General features: G+C 42.9%; 1 protein-coding gene across 2 annotated transcripts in view; it reads right to left on the reverse strand.

The window, feature by feature from the left end:
- LOC143973902 (spindle assembly abnormal protein 6 homolog) overlaps positions 1–25,832 on the reverse strand; it is a 165,433-nt gene that overhangs the window by 82,331 nt on the left and 57,270 nt on the right. For both annotated transcript variants that reach the window (XM_077474783.1, XM_077474785.1), the window contains exons 4-11: positions 24,065–24,169; positions 13,490–13,661; positions 11,017–11,094; positions 5,345–5,464; positions 1,743–1,934; positions 1,336–1,530; positions 600–689; positions 330–509 (exon numbers count right to left, since the gene is read on the reverse strand). In XM_077474783.1, coding sequence (XP_077330909.1) covers positions 330–509; positions 600–689; positions 1,336–1,530; positions 1,743–1,934; positions 5,345–5,464; positions 11,017–11,094; positions 13,490–13,661; positions 24,065–24,169 — 1,132 coding nt within the window. The remainder of the gene's footprint in view (positions 1–329; positions 510–599; positions 690–1,335; positions 1,531–1,742; positions 1,935–5,344; positions 5,465–11,016; positions 11,095–13,489; positions 13,662–24,064; positions 24,170–25,832) is intronic.

Consider the following 25,832-nt stretch of genomic DNA (forward strand, 5'->3'; position numbering starts at 1 on the left):
CTTCCGCAGCGTCCTACAATACCCGTATTTGAAGATAAAAGAAATAGAAAAGGAATAAACTAGTTAAGCTAAGGGTTACGTAAAAAAAAGCCCATCACATTTAGGCACCAGCACAAAACAGAGGACTCAAGGCATGGGTTAGGGGATTACAGGAGGCACCCATAGAGCATGTCCCCTAAAGCTTTGCTAGTGTTTAATTACCTTTTTAGGTGCACTCCTATAACTATGTGAATGAATACTCTGCCTGTGCCCTGTATTATACAATTAAGATATCTAAATACACCAAAGTTGTAATAAAATTTGTAAAATATTGTTGCCCTCAATATTACCTCTTCTTCCTTAATCTTTAAAGCGTGTTTCACGTTTGTTAGTTCCAGCCTCTCGTTCTGTATAAGTTGTTCCTTTTCTCCGAGAAGCTTCTCTTGCTTCATAGTAACAGCGTTTTTCAATTTCATCTTGTCCACCAATTTCTTTAGATCAGTTTGTAATTTTTTAATGATTTCATTAGCCTAGGATAAAATTGTAATTGATCATTAAGGCCATGAAGTCAAGACATTTTAAGCATGAATAATGGGATATACCAGAAATGAAAAGTTTACTTTTAAAAGTTCTTCAGAGAGGGATTTTACTGTAGTTTCAAGCTTTCCAATTTGCAGCTGCTTTTGTTCAAGAGATTCTTCAAGTTTTTTCTAAAAAGGAAAAAAAAAAAAAAAAAACCTAATCACATAAATGTGATTCATTGCAGCAGATGCAGGAAAGGATCGAGTATGAAATTAGTCATTTACTTGATGATAAATTCTGCTTTCAGTGTGTAAATGGCAAGAAATAAAACAAGAATTGCTTGCATTAGGCATTGCAATTTCAAGTTTGAAGTCTGTTTACACTGCACATTTTCTGATGTACAAAAAAAAAAAAAACACATTATAGTTCAATATTTTTTTCCAAGACTAATTTATATGGGGTGTGCCTTAGAATATCCTCCCTCAAATGATATGGGCAACATCGTGTAGTAACTAAGAGAGGAAATCTTCTTGCTTCCATCCACATCTTGGCTTTCACCAGGATCGATGTGGTTGTACAAGTTTATATCAATCTTACCCACAAAGACCAGAGCAAAATTTAATGTGTTTTGATTCAGGACTTGCTAAACAATTTTGAATGCAGACAAAAAAAAATAAAAAAAAAAATCAAACTATTTGGGTGCATTCGCACTTCTGAGTTTTGCAGGTGGAGTGCATCAAATAACAAACCTTGCTTTCTGTTTCTTCTTTAGGAATGAATGTGAATGCATGTAAAGCACACCTGAAAATGCACTGCATCTGAAAGGAGACATACCTTGTGCTCCTGTGCGCTTTCACAAGCATCTGTACTTCGTAACACTACTTGCTCTTTATCCTTGACTTCCTGTTCTAGAACAGCTGTCCGCATCTTGTACTGGTTTAGAAGTTTCTCTTTCTCGTGGCACTCAGAGTCCAAAGTAGAATTTTCCCGACGTAGGGAAGAAGCTTCTTGTTTAGCTCTATAATTTTCCTGAAACCACATTTTACAATATATTTAACCAGATATACTAGAGGGGGGATTTATCAATACTGGAGCAGACAGGAAACTGGAGCAGCTGTGGATGACAACTAATCAGCTTCTATCTTCAGCATGTCTTTCAAAAACTGAATTCAACATTAGCGCTATCAGGTAATTCAATAGCTAGACAAACATACAAATTTTTATCTCTTAAGTCTGTATACCTCTTCCATTGCAGAAAGCTTCCCCTTAAGTTCACGTATGCATGATTCAGATTTGTACTTCTTCTCTGTCAAGTCTTTATTAACAGCTTCCAATTCACACACCCTTCCTTCCAAATGTTGTATTGTTCGGTTGTTAGAGGATTCCAGCTCTTTCTTTTGCTGTTCATGCTGAAGCTGGTATTGAGTTTGAAGCTAGAAAAAAAAATGGATGATATCAAACTATAAAATTCTTTTGTAATTTAAACTCATTTGGGAGTCATGGGCCAAGCATATAGGAATCTCATTACTTCACTAGCAAGTAGGTACGTTAGTAACTCCTTTTGAGCTCAGGATCTCTACAGTTAACATTCTACTCCGCAAGGGTTCCTACACCTCCCTTCCCTTCCTCCACTTCGCTCCTCTCATCCTCCCTCTTCTCCTTCTCTCTCCTCCGCTCTCATCTTTCCTCAGGCTCAGGTTATAAACTACCCCCCAACCTTTCAACTGTACAGCCTGAACAGCCCAGTAAATGATAGCCTGGTTTCATAGTTTGGCTTTTGCAAGTTTTGGAGGTCATGTCCCTGCTTGGGTGCCTCACATACCCCTGACTATTGGATGGTTGTTGGTATCGGACTCACCACAGGCTGCTCACCCCCACAGGGGGCAGACAGCCAGATCACGGGACTGGCTTGACTGGATCCATGTCTTGCTCTTCTTGGGTGTTCTTCGCCCGATCACTCCGTGCATAGCAAGATCCCATTTGGGGTGTGCGGACTGGTCAGGGTGTGGATTAGGACCGGATTTTGTCAGTGCCTCCCTTTCATTCAACAACGCCCATGACTTGTGTATAGTCTTCCAGGCTCAGCTTAAAGTGTAAAGGCTTATTCTGGTTTTAATGCCCACCCCCAAGGAAAAGACTATCTGTTTGTATTAGTGAAATGATTTCTGTACTGTCGTCCCCAGTTGGGACATTTTGTCAAACTTTTTTTTTTTTTTTTTTTTTTTTTTTTTTTTTTTTTACACCTGTACTATTTATTTTTATTTTTTTTAAGTTATTTTCATTAGGTTTTAGACAAACCAATAAAAAAAAAAAAAAAACACAAACAACGCAATACAAACACAAAAAAAAAAAACACAAAAAAAAACAGCAATAGTGCCAGACTGTCTGGTCGTACAGAGGGTATACAACTTTAGGCAGTATATTCAGACATAGAAAATTACACAGACATCAGTGCAAAAGATTCAACATAGGCATAATGGTATAAAGTGCAAATATGCTACCATGTCAGGGTAAGAGCACGTAACCAATTATTAGAAATCTTTGGGGCACAGCACATCAATGGACAATTGAGGGTGTTATAATCAGCGCTGGGATAGGGTTAGCGGGCTAGCCAACCCACTACCCCAAATTTTGTGAAAGGTTTTGTTCCTTTTTTTGAGTTCAAAAGTCAGTTTATAAAGTGGGATAGAGTCATTAATAAGTTTTATCCAGAAGGATTTCACAGGGGTCTGTGTACCCTTACAGGACATTAGAATAGTTTTTTTGGCATAAAAATGGAGTATGCGGAGCAGTCTCTTGGCATGGGACAATATGGGTAAATCACCAAAGACACCTAAAAGGCAATTTTTGGGGTGGAGTACATTTGGGCGACCCAACGCCTGTGAGGTTAAAGCACCCACTTCTTTCCAGAAATCCTGGACCATTGGGCATGCCCAAAAGCAATGCAGAAAGTCGGCCTCCTGGCCACAGCCGCGAAAACAGGCAGCTGAGGGCAAGAGACCCATCCCGTGCAGTCTAGCTGGGGTAAGGTGGGTCTGATGAAAGATCTTAATCTGAATGATGTGGTCCCTGGAGGCAATGACAGAGGTTTTGTATGCATCACTGAATTCTGACCAGTCTTCATCCATCAAAGACATGTCCATTTTGCTTGTGCCTTATGAAACCTGGGGTTGAAGTCAGACATTAAGGCTGCATTAGTAGGTGGACACTAATTTAGCGGGGTCTGGGTGTCAGTAATTTTTCCAATGGGGGAAAGTCAGTGGGGTCGGCTAGGGAGCAAAATGTATGGATCGCATGCCTGAGCTGATAGTAGTAGAAGAGGTACGATCTTGGCAAGTCAAAGTCTAAGTGTAGCTGGTAGGTTTTAAAACCCTGGGCATTGTGCAGGTGGCATAGATATTTAACCCCCTTGGAGTACCATTGATTTGGGTCTGGGGGGGGAAACAATTCCTGAAGATTAGGGTTAAGCCACAGGGGGTTGTTTGGAGACTTTAGCCAAGTATTTTTGGTTATCTTTGTAACAATATAGCGGAATAATGAAAGAGGTGTTAAGCATAGAGGTTCTGGGGCGGTCAGGGACCTGGCCTCTATAAATGATATTATGTAAGGTTTCCAGGGAAGATGCGATGGCCCCTTCTGTGGAGGTGCAGGCATTGGATGGGGCCGGGCACAACCAATCGTGAATGTGCACCAGCTGAGAAGCCAGATAATGCAGGAAAAAATTAGGAAAACGCCAGGCCTGCCAGGTGTGCTGGCAGATTTTGGTATTCTGCATGGAGAGTTAGCAAGGATGTATAGAAGTCTCAGTAAGTATATCATTTTGAGTACATTGGTCCTTCCCATAAGATCTAGTGGCAGGTCCATCCACTGCCTGGTCTGCTTCTGAAGTTGTTAGTGGTATATAGGGATAGGGGGGTCTGCACCAACACCCCAAGGTACCTAAAAGAGGACACCACCTGGAGCTTGTACTCAGGGTGTATCCGGGGGGGGGGGGGGGGGGACAGTCACATCCAAGGGGAAAAGGCTGGACTTATCCCAATTCACCCGGAATAGTCTCCGAAGGTAGTGATCTCTTCCCAACAGGGCCCGCAGTGACCCATCGGTGTCAGCCAGGTACACCAATGTGTCATTCGCGTAGAGTGAAATGTGTTCCTCTATATTAGCAATTGGGAGTCCCTTAATTAGAGGGGAAGAACGGACACGAATTGCCAACAGTTCCATGGCTAGGGCAAACAAGAGGGGAGACAACGGGCACCCCTGTCGAGTGCCTCTGGTAATTTGGAAGGGGTCTGTAATAGTGGAATTGACTCGCATCCGAGCCACCGGGGAGGTGTAAAGGAGTTTAAAATACGGGGGCCAAAGCCATACATTTGTAATAACCGAAAGACATATGGCCATTCCACACTGTCAAAGGCCTTGCAGGTGTCCAAAGACACAATGGCACAGGTAGGAGGGCAATCATGTGGGTACTGCAGGTTGTGGAACAATCTGTGGATATTCATCCTGGTGGACCTGACGGGAATAAAGCCCCCTTAGTCACTGATGACCAAACTGTACTATTCTTAACTTCAATAAACCCTTTTTTGAAACTCCAACAAAAAAAATCTTTTGTAATAATTACAACTTAACCCCCCAAAAAAAGTAGTTTTATAAAATATGATTAGAAACTAAGGAGGGTTGTTATAAAGTTAAGACTTTATAACAAAACACAATGTGTGTTGCCCATTAGTGAAACTCCTTTAATGTACAGTGACTTCCAGGCTACAAAAAGCTGCTAGAGACAGCAGATTGCAAATTGTTTCTAAAATAAATAAATAAAAAGAAGGCCAAAATGTAATCCAACCTGCAACACCTTCTCTCTTTCTGCTGCGATTTCCTGTGTATGCCTGCTTGTTAATAAAGATGTCTGTGAAGTCCATTCATTACTGAGCTTATCCAGTTCCTTGCATTTCTCTGCCAGGGCCTGTTAAGAAAGTTACTACAAATTTAGGGAAATATAAGCCTGATTTTTTATAGACAGGATCACAAAGCAAATAAATATATATCACAAAACAAAAAAGGCATTTATTAGGAACCTGTACTGTATTGAAAACATTCTGAAATGCAACATAAAAGCTTTTTTTTTATTTTTTAAGTAGTCTTTATTTTGATTTTCACAAACATTGAGCTTACAAAGCACAGTAAACAGAGAGCCCAAACTGGCATGAAGGCAAAGGTTACCGACTTGAATTGGGCAATCAAAGCGTATTGGCATATCCATCGAAAATCATATATGTTGAAATACAATCTTATACACGCATTATACCAATCAATAGCTATGATCCCAGTTGTTAAACAAGTTTATGAGGACCAGGATGGGCCGGGGTAGGTAGGTAGGTAAAGGGGTGTGGGGAGGATGAGAAGGGATCAAGCATAAAAGTGAAAGGGAAAAAAGCAAATTAAAAAAAAAACAGCCAGCATTATCACTGAGAAGGTGAATAATAATTCTAAAAAAATTCCACAGAACCAGGCAGGTCTGCCCTGAACTTTAACAAAACTAAGCTAGATCAGTTCCCTGACTATAAAGGGTGTAAGGTGCCCTGAGGCTGATGGCTGTAGGGACTGGAATACACTGGAAGTGTAATGTTTCCAAAGTGGCCTAAATCCCATAGAACTTTTCATAATCGGTTCTTACATGTTGCCATCCACTCTGCAGCCAATATGTTATTTACCAAGCGGATCCAATCAGCTCGCCCAGGAACATAGGCTGTTCTACACTGAACAGGAATCAAGCGCCTGGCTGCATTCAAGAGATGAGGTAGGACCAACTTGCGGTAATGGCTGAGAGGAATAGATGGCATGTGGAGCAAGAACTCCAAGGGAGATGTAGGCATCTCAATATCCAAGATGACTTTGATCTGAGCGCCGATATCCTGCCAATACCGCCTGAGCCTTGGGCACTCCCACCAAATATGTAGGCAAGTGCCCTTCAGCCCACAGCCTCTCTAGCAGGCATTAGATACTGTTGGAGGTTAGCAGGTATTATCTATTACCAACGGGTCAATAGTTTAAAGCAATTTTGTTTCTTTGTTTCTACAGAACTCGCATGGGTGAGGTGATACAGGTGGTCCAACTGTCTCTAAACCATGGGTCTTCAAACTACGGCTCCCTCCAGTTGTTCAGGAACTACAATTCTCATCATGCCCAGCCATGTCTGTGAATGTCAGAGTTTTACAATGCCTCATGGGATGTGTAGTTTTGCAACAGCTGGAGGGCCATAGTTTGAGGATCCCTGCTCTAAACTTATGCTGCAATTCTCTCTCCCACTCCCTTATACAGACTGGCTTACCCCTAGACTCTGCCGATTGCAACATCTCTTAACAGACTGAGATTGAGTGAGGAATGGGGCAGCCGATGGGGGTCTGATACCCTGAGGTAAACAGAGGACAAAATGAAGCAACTGTCTGTAGCGCCAATCATTCAGCGGGAAGCGACCAAATTGGTCATGGAACCAGTCCAGGGATATCTCTCCGTCCCCTGCCCATGTATGAAAATAGGAGAGATGCTCCTCGGGAACGAACCAGGGGAAGCTTCTAAAGGAGCAAGGGGGAGACAGGAGGAGACAATAGCCCCTGTGCATTGAGAGCATCCCATATTTTCAAAGCACAGGTGGTGACAGGAGACACAGAATCTGAAAGACCCCAATGTTCTCTGGAGAACCAAGTGGAGTGGAATAGGTTGTGTCCAGCCAGTAATTTCTCTACGATTTAGTGTGTACATTATGGTGCCAGTTCAATATTATGAAGCAATTGCGTTGCAGCAGATATCCTTGGTGGGATGGAACCCCCAATCCCCCCGATCTTAGAGAGTGAAAGGCCCCCCCGGAGGCTCCGCCCTTGCAAGATAAATTTTAAAAACAGGCTGTTAAGGGCCAAGGAGGACCTGGGCAGTAGGTAGAAAAGAATCCCTGGCAAAACATTTTTAAGATACTCACTGGGCCCCATCAACGAGAAAGTGGTACAGTCCAATTTTAGCAAGTCTGACTGAATCTTTGAAAGCAAGGGGACATAATTACTAGTGTATAGTTGAGAGAATTGGGCCGGAAGATGAATTCCTAGATATTTTAGAGAAGAGCAACACCAAGTAAAGGAAAAGGAGGCTTGTAACAGAGTACGCATTTCAGGGGGAATGGCAAGAGGGAAAATCTGACTTGCTATAGTTCATTTTGAAATTTCAAAGTGAGTGGAATCTCTGTAGCTCAGCCATAATATTAGGAAGGGAGATCAGCAGATCTGCCACATAAAATAGGACATCATCAGCATAAGCTGACAATTTGTGCTATGTAGTACCCACAATAAAGTCCCCTAATGTCATCATTCAAGCAAATGATATTCAACAGTGGCTCGATGGTAAGAGCAAATATGAGTGTGTATAGGAGGCAGTCCCACCTCATCCCATTCCGAATGAGAAAGGAGCCAGAGAGAGTTCCACTCACCTTGACTCTAGCTTCCGTGTGGCTATATAAGGCCGCTATCCATTTAAAGAGGGATTCCACCTAAAAAAAAAAATATTAAAAGCCAGCAGCTATAAATAATACAGCTGCTGACTTTTAATAAATGGACACTCACCTGTCCCCGGTTCCAGCGATACCGGCAGCCGAGGCCGATCGATCGCTCGGCTCTCAGCTGCTGCCATCACCATTCTAGGTGAGGGAATCAGGAAGTGAAGCGAATCGGCTTCACTTCCCGGTTCCCTACTGCGCATGCGCGAGTCGTGCAGTGCAATAGGAATTGTCCGCGCTGTCACTGGGACCCGTGTGTGTGCCAGCAAACAGCGCGGCAGGACAGGAAATGACAGACTCCCTCGGGAGTCTATGCCCGGAAGTGGGTGTAAATACCTGTCTTTGACAGGTATCTCCACCCCCCCCCCCCTGTAAGGTGCCAATTGTGACACCGGAGGGGGGAGGGTTCCGATCAGCGGAAGTTCCACTTTAGGGTGGAACCCCGCTTTAAGCATTTTGTGGCCGAGACCCAGGCTAACCAGCACAGCTTGTAGGTAAGCCCAGTCTACCCTATCAAAAGCCTTTTCGGCATCAGTAGATGGAAAAGGGCAGGATGGGATGGCATCTTGCGAGTTCACCCAATGAAGCAGCTGAATTGCCCTGTTGGAGTGGTCCCTGGCCTCCCTCCCTGCTACGAATCGTTTGGTCAGGCTGTACTACGGTTGGCAAGATGGCTTAATTCGATTCGCCAAGACCCACGCCAAAATCTTGATATCGCCATTCAGTAGCTAGATTGTCCTATAACTACTAGCGGCAGTAGGGTCTTTCCCTTCCTTAGCATTATGTGCATCATCAGAGCTTCCTTGGGGACCATCGTTCCAGAGGCCAAGGCATTAAAGTGTTCATACATGGGGTTAGAGAGGAGGGGGGGAATTTGCAGTAGTAGGCATTGGCAAAGCTATTAGGACCTGGGCTCTTACCCTTTGACAAGTCCTTAATAACCAACGCTATCTCCGTTAGAGTAATGGGTGCATCTAACTGCTCACTGATTTGTGTTGTAAGCTGGGGAAACTGCACCTTGTCGAAATACTGTAAGAGACGTTTCACTTTCTCTGTGGACGTCGACTCCAGGAGGGTATCAGGGAGTTGGTAGAGTTGAGCATAGTAGTCCCGGAAAGCATCTATCTCCGGTTGGTGGGCCTGGGGTGGTGGTGTAGAGCTTGTGGACATAATCAGACAGACTTGTAGAATTTATGGGATACATGCTGCAGCCAGGCCCGAATTTGGGTCTCTAAGCCCTTGTACACACGGTCGGAGATTCCGACAACCAAATCCGTCTGAGTTATTCCGTCTGATTAATTCCGGAAGAGGTCCGGAAGAGATGTTGCATACACACAGTCGGACCAAGTTGTCGGAAAATCCGATTGTACATGACGTGATGACGTTATTTCGTTAGGACGGGACTACGTTCAGGCTAGTAGCCAATAGCTTTGGTCTAGGAATTTGATCTGAGCATGCGTGGCACTTTGTCCGTCGGAGTAGGCTACACATGATTGGAGTATATCCGATCGGAGCATTTTGTCAGAAAAGTTGGTCCGTCGGATATTCCGATGGAAACAGTCAGATGCAGACCACACACAGTCGGAATATCCGACAAGACGGTCCGATAGGAAACATTCCGTCGGCATCTCCAACCGTGTGTACAAGGGCTAAGAGTAGAAAGCTCCTCCCTAAGGGATTGGAGTTCCGTCACCGACGCCTGGGTCATGCTACGCTTGTGCCCAAGTTCTGCAGCCCGAAGTCTAGTCAATAAGGACTGCAGTTCCCCACAACATAAAATTTTTTATAACTTAAATTAGCCCAAGGCTTAGTCATCAAGAACAGCAAAGATTCCTACACAAACGAGCGGGAGAATCAGTAAGTGTCAAGTCCCAATTCTGAAGGATCTTTCATCTACCTCACACATAAAAACACTGGTTTTATCCTTCTCTTCTGTTCAAGCACTTGGAAGTTTTTGTTTGTATTTATTAAAGGCTTGTTCGCACAAGATGTATTGGGGTTAAGCTGGCAGCTATTTCCCATGCAGCCCCAGCACATAAACAAGACCTGTTTTATAATCCCTGACACCTACAAAAATAGGCCAACTTGCCATCAAATTGCAGAACCTATTCTATGATTTTTCTTTTATTCTTACAGTATTTAAAGAGGAACTGCAGTCTGCTCACATCATTTGTAATAAAAACATCTTTGTCATGCTGAAGCTTTCCTCCAACCACTTTAAATATTATTTGATATATACTGTGATTCTGTACTTGTCAAATATGCTGCAGAAATCTCCTGCCACTGAGTCCAGCTGCAATCATTTTAACGGTGGGCTGCTGCTGCATGTTAACTTCCTGAATTTACACAGACACCCCAAGTTCCGCAGCTCTCATTGGCCCTCTTATGACTCACCCTCCCTCCTTTCCTGTTAGAGAGAGCTGTGCACAATGTCATAAGTCTAGGCAAATGACCAGACAAGAAACAGGAAGTGGGCTGTATAAGGCATTTACTGGCAGAAAAATATATTTTACTATCCAAAGTTAAAAGGGCAGAAGATTTAATGGATGGAAAGATGAAAATTGACTAAAGTTCCACTTTGAAAAATATATATAAAAAAAAAAAAAAGGGTGTTGTCTGCATTACAATAGGAGGCTTGCAAGCATGCTTTGCATATACTAAGCAGATTTCGTTTTCTGATATTTTTAAAATCAGTGGCAATATAAATGGAGTTTTCTTCTGTTTTTTTGTTTTCATTCTTAGACAGCATTGTTATTTCCTAATATAGATGACAGGCAAGTGGTTCTTGCCAGTTGACTATGATGGAGTCATGTCCTGCAACTGAAGAAAATTCGTTTTTATTTTTCGTCCCCCCCCCCCCCCCCAAAATAAAAGATACATACATACATATACACACACACACACACACACACACACACACACACACACCTCTCTATCTCAATCGACAGTAGACAGACAGTATCAAAAGATCTTACCTGTTGCGTTGCAGAAAGTTTCTGAAAAAGTTCCTCTTCAGATTTCTGTAACTTTCCTTTTAAAACATAATTTTCCAGCTAAAAGTGAAAGAAAAATATACAGCAGGTAATATATGGTTTATGGATAATTTAATTATAGACAGACAATCAAATTCATGATTCATTTGGCAATACTTTCAATTGCCCATTAAAGTCAAACAGCCCTGAGCACTATACTCGTCACTCCTAACCCCCTCCTTTTACCCCCACTTGCTTACCTCCCTAGCAACTTTTTCACCTTTTTTTTTCCACTTTCTTACTTTCTCTGCACATCTCATCATTTTCACCTTGGCAACACTACTGTGACTGTCATGTTAAAGCAGTATTAAGCCAAAAAAATAAATATAACAGTGTAGTTTACCCATCATTAGATATGGCGGCTGCATTCGTTTTCTCTCTTTAGGCCTTTTTCCCCCCTCCGTTTCCACCAAGTGACATGGCCAGTAACACACCTCCTGTATTACAGTGCCCCCACTCGGGATGAAGAACAGGGTGGACAGCAGCATTATTAATCTTTGGGGGAGGGGAGTGTTAGACTAGTAGATTTAAATACACTAACAAATTGAAGCTGAACTCCAGCTAATACTTTATAAGCTGTTACAGCAAACAGTTTTTTCCCCCTTTTGGAATAAAGGCTTTACATAAAATTAAAGCTGGTAATTTTAACAACACTTGTCAGTGTTAAATGGTTTGTCCCATCCCACTAAACTTCTACAACTGCAAGAGAGCTTGTCCATTAAAAAAAAAAAAAAAAGTTAGACTTACTGGCTTGGTCACTACATGAAAAGCCTAAAAAAAAATAAAAAAAAACTAATGCAGCCATCACATCTAAGTATTGCTAAGACACAATATAATCAATGTTTGCTTTTGGGTTTAATACCGGTTTAAATTTTCTTGTTTTTTTGCTATCTAAATAATTTTATATATCTCATTCTGCACACATGTGCCACATACAGATTGGCCCATGATCGCCCATGATGTTAGCCCTCTTCCCTGCTAGTGTCATTAATACAGTTACAGTGCATATTTAGCACTGATCACTGTATTAATGTCACTGGTCCCCAAAAAGTTTATTAGGTGTCCGATCTGTCCGCTGAAATGTCACAGTCCAGCTTAAAATTGCTGTTTGCCTCCATTACTAATAAAAAAATAAATAGAAAAATTCCATAAAAATATCCCCTAGTTTGTAGACGCTATAACTTTTGCACAAACCAATCAATATACGCTTCTTGGGTTTGTTTGTTTTTTTGCCAAAAATATGTAGCAGAATACATTTTGGTCTAAACTAATGAAGAAATTAGATTTTTTACATTTTTTTATTTGGTATGTTTTAGGCCCCTTTCACACCGAGGCGGTATCAGGCGCTACAGTGCTAAAAATAGCGCCTGTGTAGGGCCCAAAAAACAAACAAACAGCCCCTTTCACTCCAGTGTGAATGCCGGAGGGTTTTCACACTGGAGCGGTGCACTGGCAGGACGGTGAAAAAGGTCCTGCTAGCCGCATCTTTGGAACGGTGAAGGAGCGGTGTATTCACTGCTCCTAAACGGCTCCTACCCATTGAAATCAATGGGGCAGTGCGGCTATACCACCGGCAAAGTGCCGCTGCAGCAGCGCTTTGGGCGGTTTTAACCCTTTTTCTGCCACGAGCGAGGGTTAAAACCGCACCGCTAGCGGCTGCAAACCACTGTTAAAATGACGGTAAAGCGATGCTAAAAATAGCGGCGCTTTACCGCCGACGCCCGCATCGCCCCAGTGTGAAAGGGGCCTTATAGCAAAAAGTAAGAGTCGCTGGGTTTCTGGTAAGCCTCCATTTTTGTTATGGTGTCACACCATCTGGTGTATGATCGTCATTTCCAAACACTCTTCTTCCATGAGACTTTCTTTGATGGAATCCAGCTTTATATGAACTTTGTTTACACAACTGCACTTTATTCACATGTGATGTAATTTAGCATATCTATGTTCAAACTTTATTCACAGTTATTGTTTATAAACTGTTGATTATTTGCACATTAGTATATTTTGATATTTGTCTGTATTCACACTAATGCACTATTGTTTAGCGCTGCACTCTTTTTTCATATAATACATACTGTAGCCAGTGTGTGGGAGCCAGAATTATTGTTGGTTGATGGGAGATCAGATACATATTTTACTCACTGAACTGCAACTCAATTTATAACATTTGTATCACGTTTTATTCTGGATTTTTGGTTATTATGTCTCTATCATTTAAAATACACCCATACATAACACCTATGATAACAATTAGACTTTTCGTAAATGGGCAAACATACAAAATTATTTTTTCCACTGTGAATTAAATAGTGTGTATCACTTTAAACACTTTGCTACCAACAAAGCAAGATTATGCAGCGAGCACTATTTGACAAACTCCATAATGAATGGTTTAGTCAAACATAACCAGACTCACCTTTAAGCTCTTAATGCATGTGGCGAGATACTTCTTTACATCACTGTCACTGCCTTCCACAAGTTTTAAAGAAAGATGGATTAGATGCTTGAATGGGTTTGTTTCAATTATATTTAAGCTTGTGGTCATACAGTCCAGACCATTTGAAGAGGTTAGCAACTGAAGTAAAAACCTGTAAAATGTACCAACAATTAGCCAAAATGCATATTCTTTTTATAAAAAATCACCAAATAGAACACTTTCACCATCACTTTTAATAGATCTTTATCAAAAGCTGGAGATAATGGATACTACAATCATGGTTTATGGACAGGCTAGGTCTAAAAGCCTGACTTTCCTGGGTCATGAAGTCTAGGCGAGCTAAAATAATTCTGCTGAGGCAAAGTGAAATGTGGTCTCAAACATTACAAGTCCACTTGTTCAACCCAAATAGTTGGTGACACAACCTATACTATCCATGTAACATGAATACAAGACACATGCACAGCATTTAGGAATGGACACCAAACACAAGTAATGCATGCCTTCCCGTGTTCCACTTGTTAAGTGTTCACACATGCCCCCTGCGCACACATTCTTGTGCGACTCTTGTATGGCAAGCTTCCAAATGTTAATAAGACACTGCTGTCTTTTGTGAGCAGGCTTCCCAGCATTCAGAGGTAGCGCAACATATCTAGAAGCGAAAGCGACTGGAGCTCAGCAAAAGGCTGGAGTCCAAGAGCCACTCAGCAGTAGGCATTCCAGAGATAAAAAGCCCTTTTGCCTTGGAACATGCAGAACACTGTACATTAAACAGGCTATATGGAGCATTTGGCACAGGGACACAGGACAGAGAAGGTCAAGGGAAGGAACCATTAAGCACTGCATGGTATCAGGAGATTGACACAGACGTTTCAGTTTCAGAAAAGGGGGGGCAATTTCTCATGAATGGTGCTGCTTTCAGTAGTGCAGGCAGTGGTAAGAGAAAAGGTTTTTGCAATTCATTTTTTTTTTCTCAAAACATGTTATTTACCATATTCCTAGAAATATACTAAAAATAGAAATATTGGCAAAAACAAATGCTGAGAAAATTGAAAAGGACAGGAATAATAGATATGAAACTGGCATAATGAGTTGTTCCAACACTACAAACAGGTCATAGATTCTGCCACATTTGTAAAGCCCGATTAATTTTTTTTTTTTTTTACTATTTCTATAAAGCTGGGTTTACACTAGTGGCAGCAGTTGGCAGGTAGTAAGGAGGCAATATGTCACTTCCTTGGCACTGGTTTTAATCCTCAAAATGTCAACTAACCTCACCACAGCATTGCACGTGGTTGCTGAACAGTACCGTTTACGTGAATGGTTTGTGTCCAGCGGCAATACTACCCACTGAAACACAACAGACGGCATAACTCTCACAGAAGCGGTGCGCGCACACACACACGCACACACACACACACACACTATTAGTACAGATTTACTAAAACTGGTGCACACAGAATCTCATGCAGTTTTGCAAAGTAACCAGCTTCTAACTTCAGCTTGTTTAATGAAGTTTTGACATTAAAACCTGGAAGCCGCGGGCAGGCTTCTTCCTGCATGCAGCAACCCTGGGCCGACTGGCTGCCCAAAATTCCCCCCCCCCCCAGCCGGTCAGGCTGGCATCCATCGTGACCACCGTCCAATGAAGAGAAGGAACGTTTTCCCGGACAGAAGGGCCGGGGACCTCAGCCACAAGAGAAACAAAGCCCTGGTTAGCTGGCTCACACGGATTTGACAATCCAGGGATGTCGGAGATTTGCCCCATCTGGGCAGGATCTCTTTCTGCAAGACTCGAGTGTGAAATTGAGCATATGGTACCGCCTCGAAAGTGGCTACCATGAGGCCCAGAACTTGCATGCAAAAACGCAGCGACGACCACCTGCGGGACATCAGTAACCGCACCGTGGATTGTAGAGTCTGCAGCTTGTTCGAAGGGAGAAAGACTCTCGCCTCTGAGGAGTCCGGAATCAACCCCAAGTACTCCAGGTGCTGGGTTGGCAACAACACCGACTTCTGGAAATTCAATACCCAGCCAAACTCCTGAAGAGTCTGTATGGTGATTGCCACATCCTCCCTTAGTTCTGAGGCAGAAGCTGCTCTCAGGAGGAAGTCGTCCAGGTAACCCACGATCACGATCCCTCATTGTCTCAACATCAGAATTGGGGCCAGCACCATGGAGCCATCACTAAGCCAAAAGGGAAGAGCTACAAATTGGTAGTGCTCGTCCCCGACCGCAAATCGCAGGAACCTCTGGTGTCTGACGCATATGGGGACATGCAAGTATGCGTCCTTGATGTCCAAAGACACCAAGAAATCCCCTTGATGAAGTGCAGCGACCACGGAATGAACAGATTCCATCCTGAACCTTCGAACCTTCACAAAACAATAGAGGGCCTGGAGATCAAGGATCGGATGGACCCATTCCTTCTTCGGGATTACAAACAAATTGGAGTAGAATCCCTGAAACCTTTCCAACTTTGGTACAGGCACTATCACCCCACGCAGTAGTAAGTCCTGTACTGCCCCAAACAGGGCCTCCTGACAAGCAGGAAGGAGATGCATGTTGGAGGGAAAAAAAATAATCTGTCTGTCTATCTTGTAGCCTGACAAAACCAGCAGACTCACTGGTCGGAAAGAAGAGAGGTCCACCGGGCTGCAAACTCCCAAAGATGACCCCCCACCCGAGAGTCAGGCGGGAGAGAACCTTCAGGCGGCAGCCGATTTGTTCGCAGGTTTGTTCGGTTTGCAATACCAGGGACACTTTTGTCCCCTTGTCGGACTGGCAACACTTACCTGCCAACCTAGGCGGGCGAAAAAGCCGATTCGGATCGTAAAAAGAGGGCCCCTGCCTACGGCGTGGCTCCTTACCCTTTCTGACTGTGGGAGCAAAGTACTCTCCCCCCCCCCAATAACATTCTTAATAATGTCTTCCAGCAAGGAGCCAAACAGCCTCTCACCTTGGAAGGGCAAATCCGCCAGAGCTTTCTTATATGCCTGGTCTGCAGATCAACACTTTAGCCAAATCAGGCGACGTAGCACTACTGCAGATACCGAGGCTCTAGAAAGCAAAGGGGCTGTACCCAGGGCCGCATCACAGACACGCCTAAGGCCGTGCACCAACTGGTCGGCCAGTTCCACACAGACTGGGGAAACCTGTTCCTTACCCAACTCATGGCGCAACAACTTAGCCCATTCAGTAAGCTTCTGTAACACCAGAACCGTGGCCAACACCGGCCGAAGCCTGACCCCACCACCGTAAACATGCATTGCCATTCATCTCGGGACTGAAAAGGCCCACTGCAGGCTTTTTCACTCCTTGTAAATAAACGTATCAAAATAAGTTAGGTAGGGAAACACCTTAGCAGTGCGGACCGGCTTGTGGGACCCACAAGGGACCGAAACCTCTGCAGATGCCCCCGCCGCATCCTCTATCTTGAAGGTATCCGGCACCGCTGTGATAAGTGCTCCTACTAGCGTTTTTTTCCTGCGCTGTCCAAAGGGTCCTGGTCCGCAACCTCTGAAGCATCAGAACAGAGGCTGCCTGCCACAGTTGACCCGAATCTGAATCTGAGCTTTCCCCAGAAGACGGGGGAGTGGGCGGTTTTTTACCCATCTTTGCGCCTGCACGCCGCTTCCACCCTGGAAACAAATGATTCCAGAACCGCTGACAGAGCATCCATGGGCACCGCAGGTGCAGGGGAACCAGTTGCTATCATAGGGGTGTCTGGGGAAGAAGCGCCAGACTCTGATGCCATGCTGACCCACTCTCGCCTGTCACCCGGGACCTAAGGCAAGAGACAAAAAAGGTCTACCCTCCCAGCTGCCACAGACTGAGGGGCCCCCCGCAGAACTCCCCACCCCAATCCAGGTGTTGCTGTGTGCTTCCGTGCCACTGTCTGCTCTCCCCTCTGCCAGCGCCCACCACAAGGTGTTCTGTGTCCGTTTTCGCACTGTTCCTGGCTTAAAAGGCCACCCAGCGCTAGAGACCAACAGAAACCGTCCCAAAAATGCCGGGAAAATGGCCACCGCAGCTCCAGGAAATTGGCCACGGCTCCAGGAAATTGGCCGCGGCTACATTTTTATGTAGCTGCAGTTCCCCAGTGACCATTCCCCCTGCATGGTGGAAAACGAAGGCAAAAAACGAAGGAATTAAACGAGCGGAATGACCGCCCAGCACAGCCCCCTGCCAGGACCCTGAGACCACCTGGAGGACCTGCGGGCCAGGTATGTGCGCCACACCCCCTATGCCCAGCCACACAGTGGCCCCTTAGAATGGGGAGGAGGGAAAGAGGCAGGGAGATGGGAGAGAGACAGAGACCCCCTAATCGACCTCCCAAGGAATGCCCAGCTGCTCCATCCTGCCTAAACAGGTGGAACCATACTTGCCCCTCCTGCAGGGACTGCTGGACGCACTCCACTGACAGACCCATCACCCGAGCAGTAGGGAGTGGCTGTCGGCCACGGCACACTGACTTGGACAGCAGTAGCCCGGTCATATGTGTGCCCTGGAGCATACAAGCTCACCTGCTGCCCCTGGACCAGAGTGGGGCCTGTCGCGGCCGACCCATCGCGGAGCTAAGGTCTGCAGGTGCTCGATGGCCAGGCTGGGGAGACTACCAGGATCTATATTATCCAGCCTGTCACCCAGCCCGACTGTTGATTGTAGATCACAGGAAGCAAAAAACAGCAAAAAGTTAAAAAAATTCAAAGACCAGTGGTCCCCACAGTGAGCCAGGTCCTTCTAGACTAGGCAAAAAAACAACTGAACTGCTGGGAGCAGAGTAAGGGGTTATAGCCAGTAGGACCACCCCCTGGGCGGTACTGTGCTTGTTTTTTGTTCTGCCTAGTCCTCTCCTAAAGGTGGCGATATAACCCTAAGGTCAAGATTAAGGTGCTGTGTCTGTCAATGAACGAAAGAGAAAAAAATAATAATAATAATCTTCAAAGTTAAGGACATGTTCTGTAAATTTAATGATGCAAATCCTCAAACAATCCATGTTAATTCCAGGTTGTGAGGCAACAAAAACATGAAAAATGCCAATGGAGGTGAATACTTTTGCAAGGCACTGTATGTCGCACATTTAAGTACACAAACGTACTTCCCACACAGCACATACATCAAGGTAATGGAAGGTTTCAATAAAAGAAAAAAAAAAGCATAATAAAAAGGAAAGATTTGCATGTATCAAAATCCCTCTCCAAGCCCGATAGCATCATTTTTTGTGACAAAACCAGCATGTGGAGGGCATAATCCAGTTCTTAGCACAGCATGATGTTCCACAGCAAAGCAATCAATTTGTACATGCCTTCAAATAAACATCAAGTTTAAACTTATACCACTTGTAAACACTCCACTGTAAGTGTGAAGGAAGAAATCTACCATCAAAGGAAACCGAGAAAAAAAAAATACAGTACATTTATTGAAGGGTACCGAGTTCTCCCTCACTTAAGACGACTTTTTATCAGTTTATTATTGATGATTTGCACATGCTGAGTGTCATTTCTTGTTCTTCCATCAAATATCACAACTCTTATCCACGGACTTCTTTGTCCTAAGGTGTTAACCATTGTACAAGTTATCTTTCAAAGAGTGATGACCCAGGGCAGAATCAAATGCACTGGCAATCTTCTGAGAGATCGATACAATGAGCTAAACACAATAAAATCTTGTACTCTAGAGAAGGCTCTAAGCACCTTATTTTTCAAATAACAAATCTTGACAGCACGTCGTCACAATCCAAACCCTATTTCCTTTAACGATAATTTTTGGACTGCAATTCACAATGTAAAAATGCTTTGTGAAACTCTGAAAACTTCCCAAATGCAAAATATCACTGCGATTTTCCAGAGTAATAATTAGGTTTTGTAAGTGTTGCTTGTAACAAATATTTTGCAACTTTCCCACACTCTAGGCATATGTGCATTTTTGGTTCCATTTTACATGCAGCACAATTAAAATGTAATACAACACGTATATTGTCTGCAACTGCAGAAAGCTAGCTTTTTCCATTGCACCTAAAATATGCACAAGTTAACAGAGCGTAATTCTTTAACATGTGCCTGAGAAGTCTCTCCCCCCCCCCAAAGAAAAAGTGGTGGTTTTTATCAGATCACTTTCATTGCATATAGTGCTTACCAGGTTACTATATTTAGGCCCGGTTCACACCGCTGCGGGGGGAGATCCGGATGTGATTCGCACAGCAAATCACATCCGATCTCCGTAGTGATGCGAGTTCAGCCATACAGATAGTATGGCTGAATTCGCAGCCCTCCCGCAGCAAACTCGCACGGGACCCTTTTTTGGGTCCGCAACAGAATCGGATCGCATGGGGGTTCACACCATGCGATCCGATTCCTGTGCGAGTCGGCAGATCGCACTGCGATATGCCGACGGATCTGGGGGTGTCATTAACATAACATTGACACTCCCAGCCGTCCGCATAGGGCAGTGTGAACTGCCGGCGGGAGGTGTGCGATGCGGGTAAACGCCGCGGATTCGCGGCGTTCCCGCATCGCTATAGTGTGAACCCGGCCTAAGAGATAAGTGCACACCTTTGCAGCCAGAACCTAATGTCTTAAGATCCCTTATACACTGGGGCCGTCCATGCGTTAGCGGTAAAGCGCCGCTTGTTCTAGCAGCTCTTTGCCACTGTTTAAGCTGCACTTTTTGGCCACTAGCGGGGTGCTTTTAACCCTAAAGAAGGGGTTAAATTCATCAGTGTTGTGGCGCTTCCGAATCACTTTTCAGGCACTCTGGATGTGTTGGCCATTCATTTTAATGGGCAGGGCATTTTTTGAGCACTAAATACGTTGCTGCCAAACCGCCCCAAAGATGACTTTTCCTAACATCCCACAAGCGTCACACTGAAATCAATGGGAGATGGTTTTCAGCCGCGATAATGCCTGAAAGTCGCCTCTGTGTAAAAGGGGTCCAACTATTGCTCTCTACTAATGAGAAATCTGTTCAGCTCACATCTTTAAGTGGATGCCCAAGGCTTTTATAGTAATACTTTATGTAAATATAGAAAAAATCAGCGCAATACAACCCTTTTTTACGAAAAGCTGCTGAACACCAAGGATCAATTACCAAATCCCAAAATACAATATATCAAACAGATGGTACAGCACTCTAAAATAAAATGATTACCAACATATTAAAATTAATTAAAAGTCCTAAGATAGTTTTTGTGTCAAAAAGTCCACGTGAGGAATCTTCAGCGGTATACAGTCAGTTCGTGCATAAAGTGACTTAGTGCCAAGGGGGGACCACCACCAATGGTAAAATTGGCTGCTCACCTCATCGTATGGACCCTTTAAATTACAGAGGGTCGTACGCACTTAAATAACAAATGCTTATCAACTGGTCCAATCGCTGTACTCCTCTCAGACAATATCCGACCGCTTTACAAACGAAAACACAGCTTTTTCCCATTCAGAGTCAAATGAACTGACACGTTCGTGGAATACCCACACTGGATCGGTATATAGCAGTATTCACATTTCCTCAGACCATGTGGATAGAAAGACAAGCCATAGTGCTCTCCATAGAAAAATATTTTAATGATGAATATACATAAAAAACACACTTACAATAACGAAGCATCATACGATCGTTAAAATGAACAATGACCGCGGGTGACGTCACGTGATCTCCATCCGTACGTTACTTCCCTATGGGCGGGACTTCATCAGCGGAGTTGGTGGTGGTCTCTCCCTTGGCACTAAAAGTGATAAAGTCCCTTTATACATGAACTGACTGTATACCGCTGAAGATTCCTCACGTGGACTTTTTGACACAAAAGCCATCTTTGGACTTTTAGTCATACTTTATGGCCAGATCTGTGTACACCTTGCTCACTAATATATAAAATGACACCACAGAAAAAACACCCTTCAAGCCACAGACTAACTGCCTGTTACAGATCAAGGAGATAAACAATATTTCACTTGGTGTGCTTTACATTTATTTTCTGCCCAGGTCATAGGACTGAAAGTACCTTGTAGACTAAACAATCCAGCCCTTTTCCTTATTACATCTGCACATAGGTTTGTATGCTAAAACCAATATCATTCATTTCAGGTACATATACAGTGCTCATGATGACTGGGGGTTGGGACTTTAAATGAAGCAGGCAGGTGTAAAACATTTAAATTTATTGGAAAATCAATGGTAAGTTGCATGAGGGTAATCATGAGTACACCAAGAAGACCAATACATTCCATTCAATGGATAAACATACAGCAATAACAATTGACCACTAAAAATACAAATCACATATTACAAGTGATTAAGCAAGTAAAACATAGTTGTCATAAAACATGGCATATAGTAGCTCTATGCATTTCGTGGATTCATCCACTCTTCAGGAGCATGCACATAGAAAACTGAATGCTGTAGTATAATAAGAATAACTGTATGGTCTGAACCTGTCACGGAAAGCAGAGATTAAAGTAATTGGAAGTAATATTGGCTAGGATAAACCCCCCAAAACCACTCTCAAAAGTACTTACATTATCTGTATCTTTGCAGTAGCAATGTGCCAAAATGAATCAGAATAACCCCATATGGGTATCACTGGTGGGAGCTGAGGTGGTTAAGGCAGACCAGGACTGGACAAAGGTGGTTTCCAAAAAAGGAAAATTCCAAAAATTAATAAATGGTCAGCAGTGACCATATGTGCTAAAAATAAAAGAAAGATTGTAAAATAGGTTGGAAGATCATATTATGTGGTACAATAGGTCATCTGTCCTAAACTTGGTAAAGGATAGGATAATGAGATGATAATGAGTGTATAGGTAAGGTTAATTTAGTGAGAGTAGAAAGTTGGAATGATTAGAAAAGTGAAATACACAGAATATTTTAAGAAACCATATCAACCAAAGAGATTAGATGAAATAAAATAGAAGTGCAGCATAAATCAAATAGTGAAAAAGTGAAGATCAAATTACCTAATAGACACTTCAGTGTTGAGTGATCCACAAAGTGTGCAGATAGAGGGCTGGAACCACCATGTGAGTCAATCTGCCCCAGGAGACTTATAAGGGCTAGTCTGCCACACCCACCAACGTCACGTGGGAGCAAGCACCAAGGAGGATAGGCAGCTGCAGCCGGGCGGAACCGCCCCCAAGCAAAACAGTGCCAAATTATTCCTCCACCTTACATCTAGCACCTTACATCTAGCAGCCAGGTGGAGGAATAATTTGGCACTGTTTTGCTTGGGGACGGTTCCGCCCGGCTGCAGCTGCCTATCCTCCTTAGTGCTTGCTCCCACGTGACGTTGGTGGGTGTGGCAGACTAGCCCTTATAAGTCTCCTGGGGCAGATTGACTCACATGGTGGTTCCAGCCCTCTATCTGCACACTTTGTGGATCACTCAACACTGAAGTGTCTATTAGGTAATTTGATCTTCACTTTTTCACTATTTGATTTATGCTGCACTTCTATTTTATTTCATCTAATCTCTTTGGTTGATATGGTTTCTTAAAATATTCTATGTATTTCACTTTTCTAATCATTCCAACTTTCTACTCTCACTAAGTTAACCTTACCTATACACTCATTATCATCTCATTATCCTATCCTTTACCAAGTTTAGGACAGATGACCTATTGTACCACATAATATGATCTACCAACCTATTTTACAATCTTTCTTTTATTTTTAGCACATATGGTCACTGCTGACCATTATTAATTTTTGGAATTTTCCTTTTTTTGGAAACCACCTTTGTCCAGTCCTGGTCTGCCTTAACCACCTCAGCTCCCACCAGTGATACCCATATGGGGTTATTCTGATTCATTTTGGCACATTGCTACTGCATAGATACAGATAATGTAAGTACTTTTGAGAGTGGTTTTGGGGGGTTTATCCTAGCCAATATTACTTCTAATTACGTTAATCTCTGCTTTCCGTGACAGGGTCAGACCTTACAGATATTCTTATTATTCCACTATAGCATTCAGTTTTCCACGTGCATGCTCCTGAAGAGTGGATGAATCCACGAAATGCATAGAGCTACTGTATGCCATGTTTTATGCCAACTATATGTTTTACTTGCTTAATGATCACTTGTAATATGTGATTTGTATTTTTAGTGGTCAATTGTTATTGCTGTGTGTTTATCCATTGAATGGAATATATTGGTCTTCTTGGTGTACTCATGATTACCCTCATGCAACTTACCATTGATTTTCTAATAAATTTAAATGTTTTACACCTGCCTGCTTCATTTAAAGTCCCAACCCCCAGTCATCCCGACTGCTTTATTCAAATAGGGATGGAGGCAACTGACCTTACCCGGAAACCAGAGTACCCAGAGGTAACCCACACAGGCACAAGGAGAACATACAAACGCTGTGCAGGTAGTACAGTGGTTGGGACTCGAACTGATGACCCTAGTACTGCTAGGCAGAAACTCTAACCACTGTGCTGCCCTATAATTTTAATTTCTGAGAAATAAAAGTACTGAATAAATACTACTATTAAATCACTTTTAAAGCATAAACCAACAAAGGGTCTAAGAAGGAATGACAATATAAGAGATATTCATACCTAGGAACAGGTTTGTCTTGCTCCAATATACATTGCTCCAAAAGGTCAATGAACCTCTGTGGAAATGCAGAAAATTCCACTAATAATCCTTGCTGGTTTTTTAAGCTGAGAGAGAGAGAGGGAGAGGGGAAAATGTATGTAAATCAAAAACACATGCACAGTAAATGAGAAGTACACAACACAATCACTGTTAAAGCGGAGTCCCTCTTGTTTTCGTGTTTATTAAATCGCGGGAGCTGGGTATCTGTTAAAACTAGGTACCCACTTCCCCCCCTGAAACGATTGACATGCCAAATGTGGCATAGAAGGGGTGAGAAAGCCTTAAAGTAGAAGTTACACATTTGGGTGGAACACTGCTTTAAGATAAACATAAATCCATAGTTTGGTATGGAATTAGCTAGCACAAACTGAACTAAATTGTTCTACAAAAATGAACGAAGTAGAGATTGGAACATCTTCTCGCGGCATCTTGCTTTCAGATACGATGTTATGATTTTACTAGGATTTCTTTAAGAAGTAGCTCTGGACGGGGTTGATTGGACACTCATCTTTGTAATGCACATTTTCCTACACAATTTGAACAGGTAAATCACTGCGTTCAGGCTTGGACATCAATAAACACAGCCATCTACTCCATGTGCAACCACATGCGAACAGCAGCAGTTAATTGCATGCTTCAGTCATTCTGGCAGCAAGAATCTACTGATTCTTGCTGCTGGAATCTGGTGGGAATTGGCCCTGTGAATGTGGCCTGAGGCTGGATTCACATCTATGCATGTTGCTTTTGAGCGTTCCTGTAGTGCTTTTTGCTGTGCTTTCTGTGATGTGTTTCTTATTTTAAATTTTTTACATTTACTGTATATAGCTGGTTGCTAAGCAGAGGACAGCCGCCACATCCTTAGCAACGGATGAGTCATCCGCTGAAAAAAAAAAATCATGGAAAAAAATGGTCTGGTATGGATTTGGAGGGGACACCCCCATACCAAAATAAAATAATTTTAAAAAAAATGACTAGTGGGTTTTTTATGCTATTAATAAATAAATAGTAATTTTTCTTCATAAATTTTGGCCAAAATGTATACTGCTACATATTTTTGGTAAAAATAATCCAAATGAGTGTATATTATTTGGTTTTTGTGAAAGTTATAGAGTCTACAAACTATGGTGCCATTTACTGAAAACTGATCACATCTGATCAGGCCTTCAGTACATCAGGTGTATATAATTTCTTGAGACACTAACAAGTCAGGAAAGTACAAATACCCCCCAAATGACCCCTTTTTAGAAATTAGACATTCCAAGGTATTAAGTAGCATTGTGAGTTTTTTTATGTTGTAATTTTTTCCCACAATCCTTTGCAAAATTATATATTTTTTTACAAAATTGTCATTATCGGGTTATTTCTCACACCATAAGCATTTAACAAATTACACCCCAAAATACATTCCGCTACCCTTCCCAAATATGGCGATACCACATGTATATAATAATCTTTATTAAGGTTTTCAACAAATACAATGTACATTACACATTTCTCAGTCTAACTGTATAAACTGCATAAACATTATAAACTGGGTACAAAGGTTTTATGCGGTCGTTATCAGTTCTTAAATTTCCTTAGTGATCTTGAGTAGCCGAGCAGTAGTACCTTGCCTACACCAATACCCCATATGGGCATGTGTGAGACTTTTACACAGCCTGGCCACACACAGAGGCTCAACATAGAAGTGGCACCTTCAGGTGTTGTACGAGCATAAATTACACATCT

This window comes from Lithobates pipiens, unplaced genomic scaffold (assembly GCF_037356315.1).
Source record: "Lithobates pipiens isolate NorthernLeopardFrog02 unplaced genomic scaffold, aLitPip1_a1.2 Scaffold_13, whole genome shotgun sequence".
NCBI lineage: Eukaryota > Metazoa > Chordata > Amphibia > Anura > Ranidae > Lithobates > Lithobates pipiens.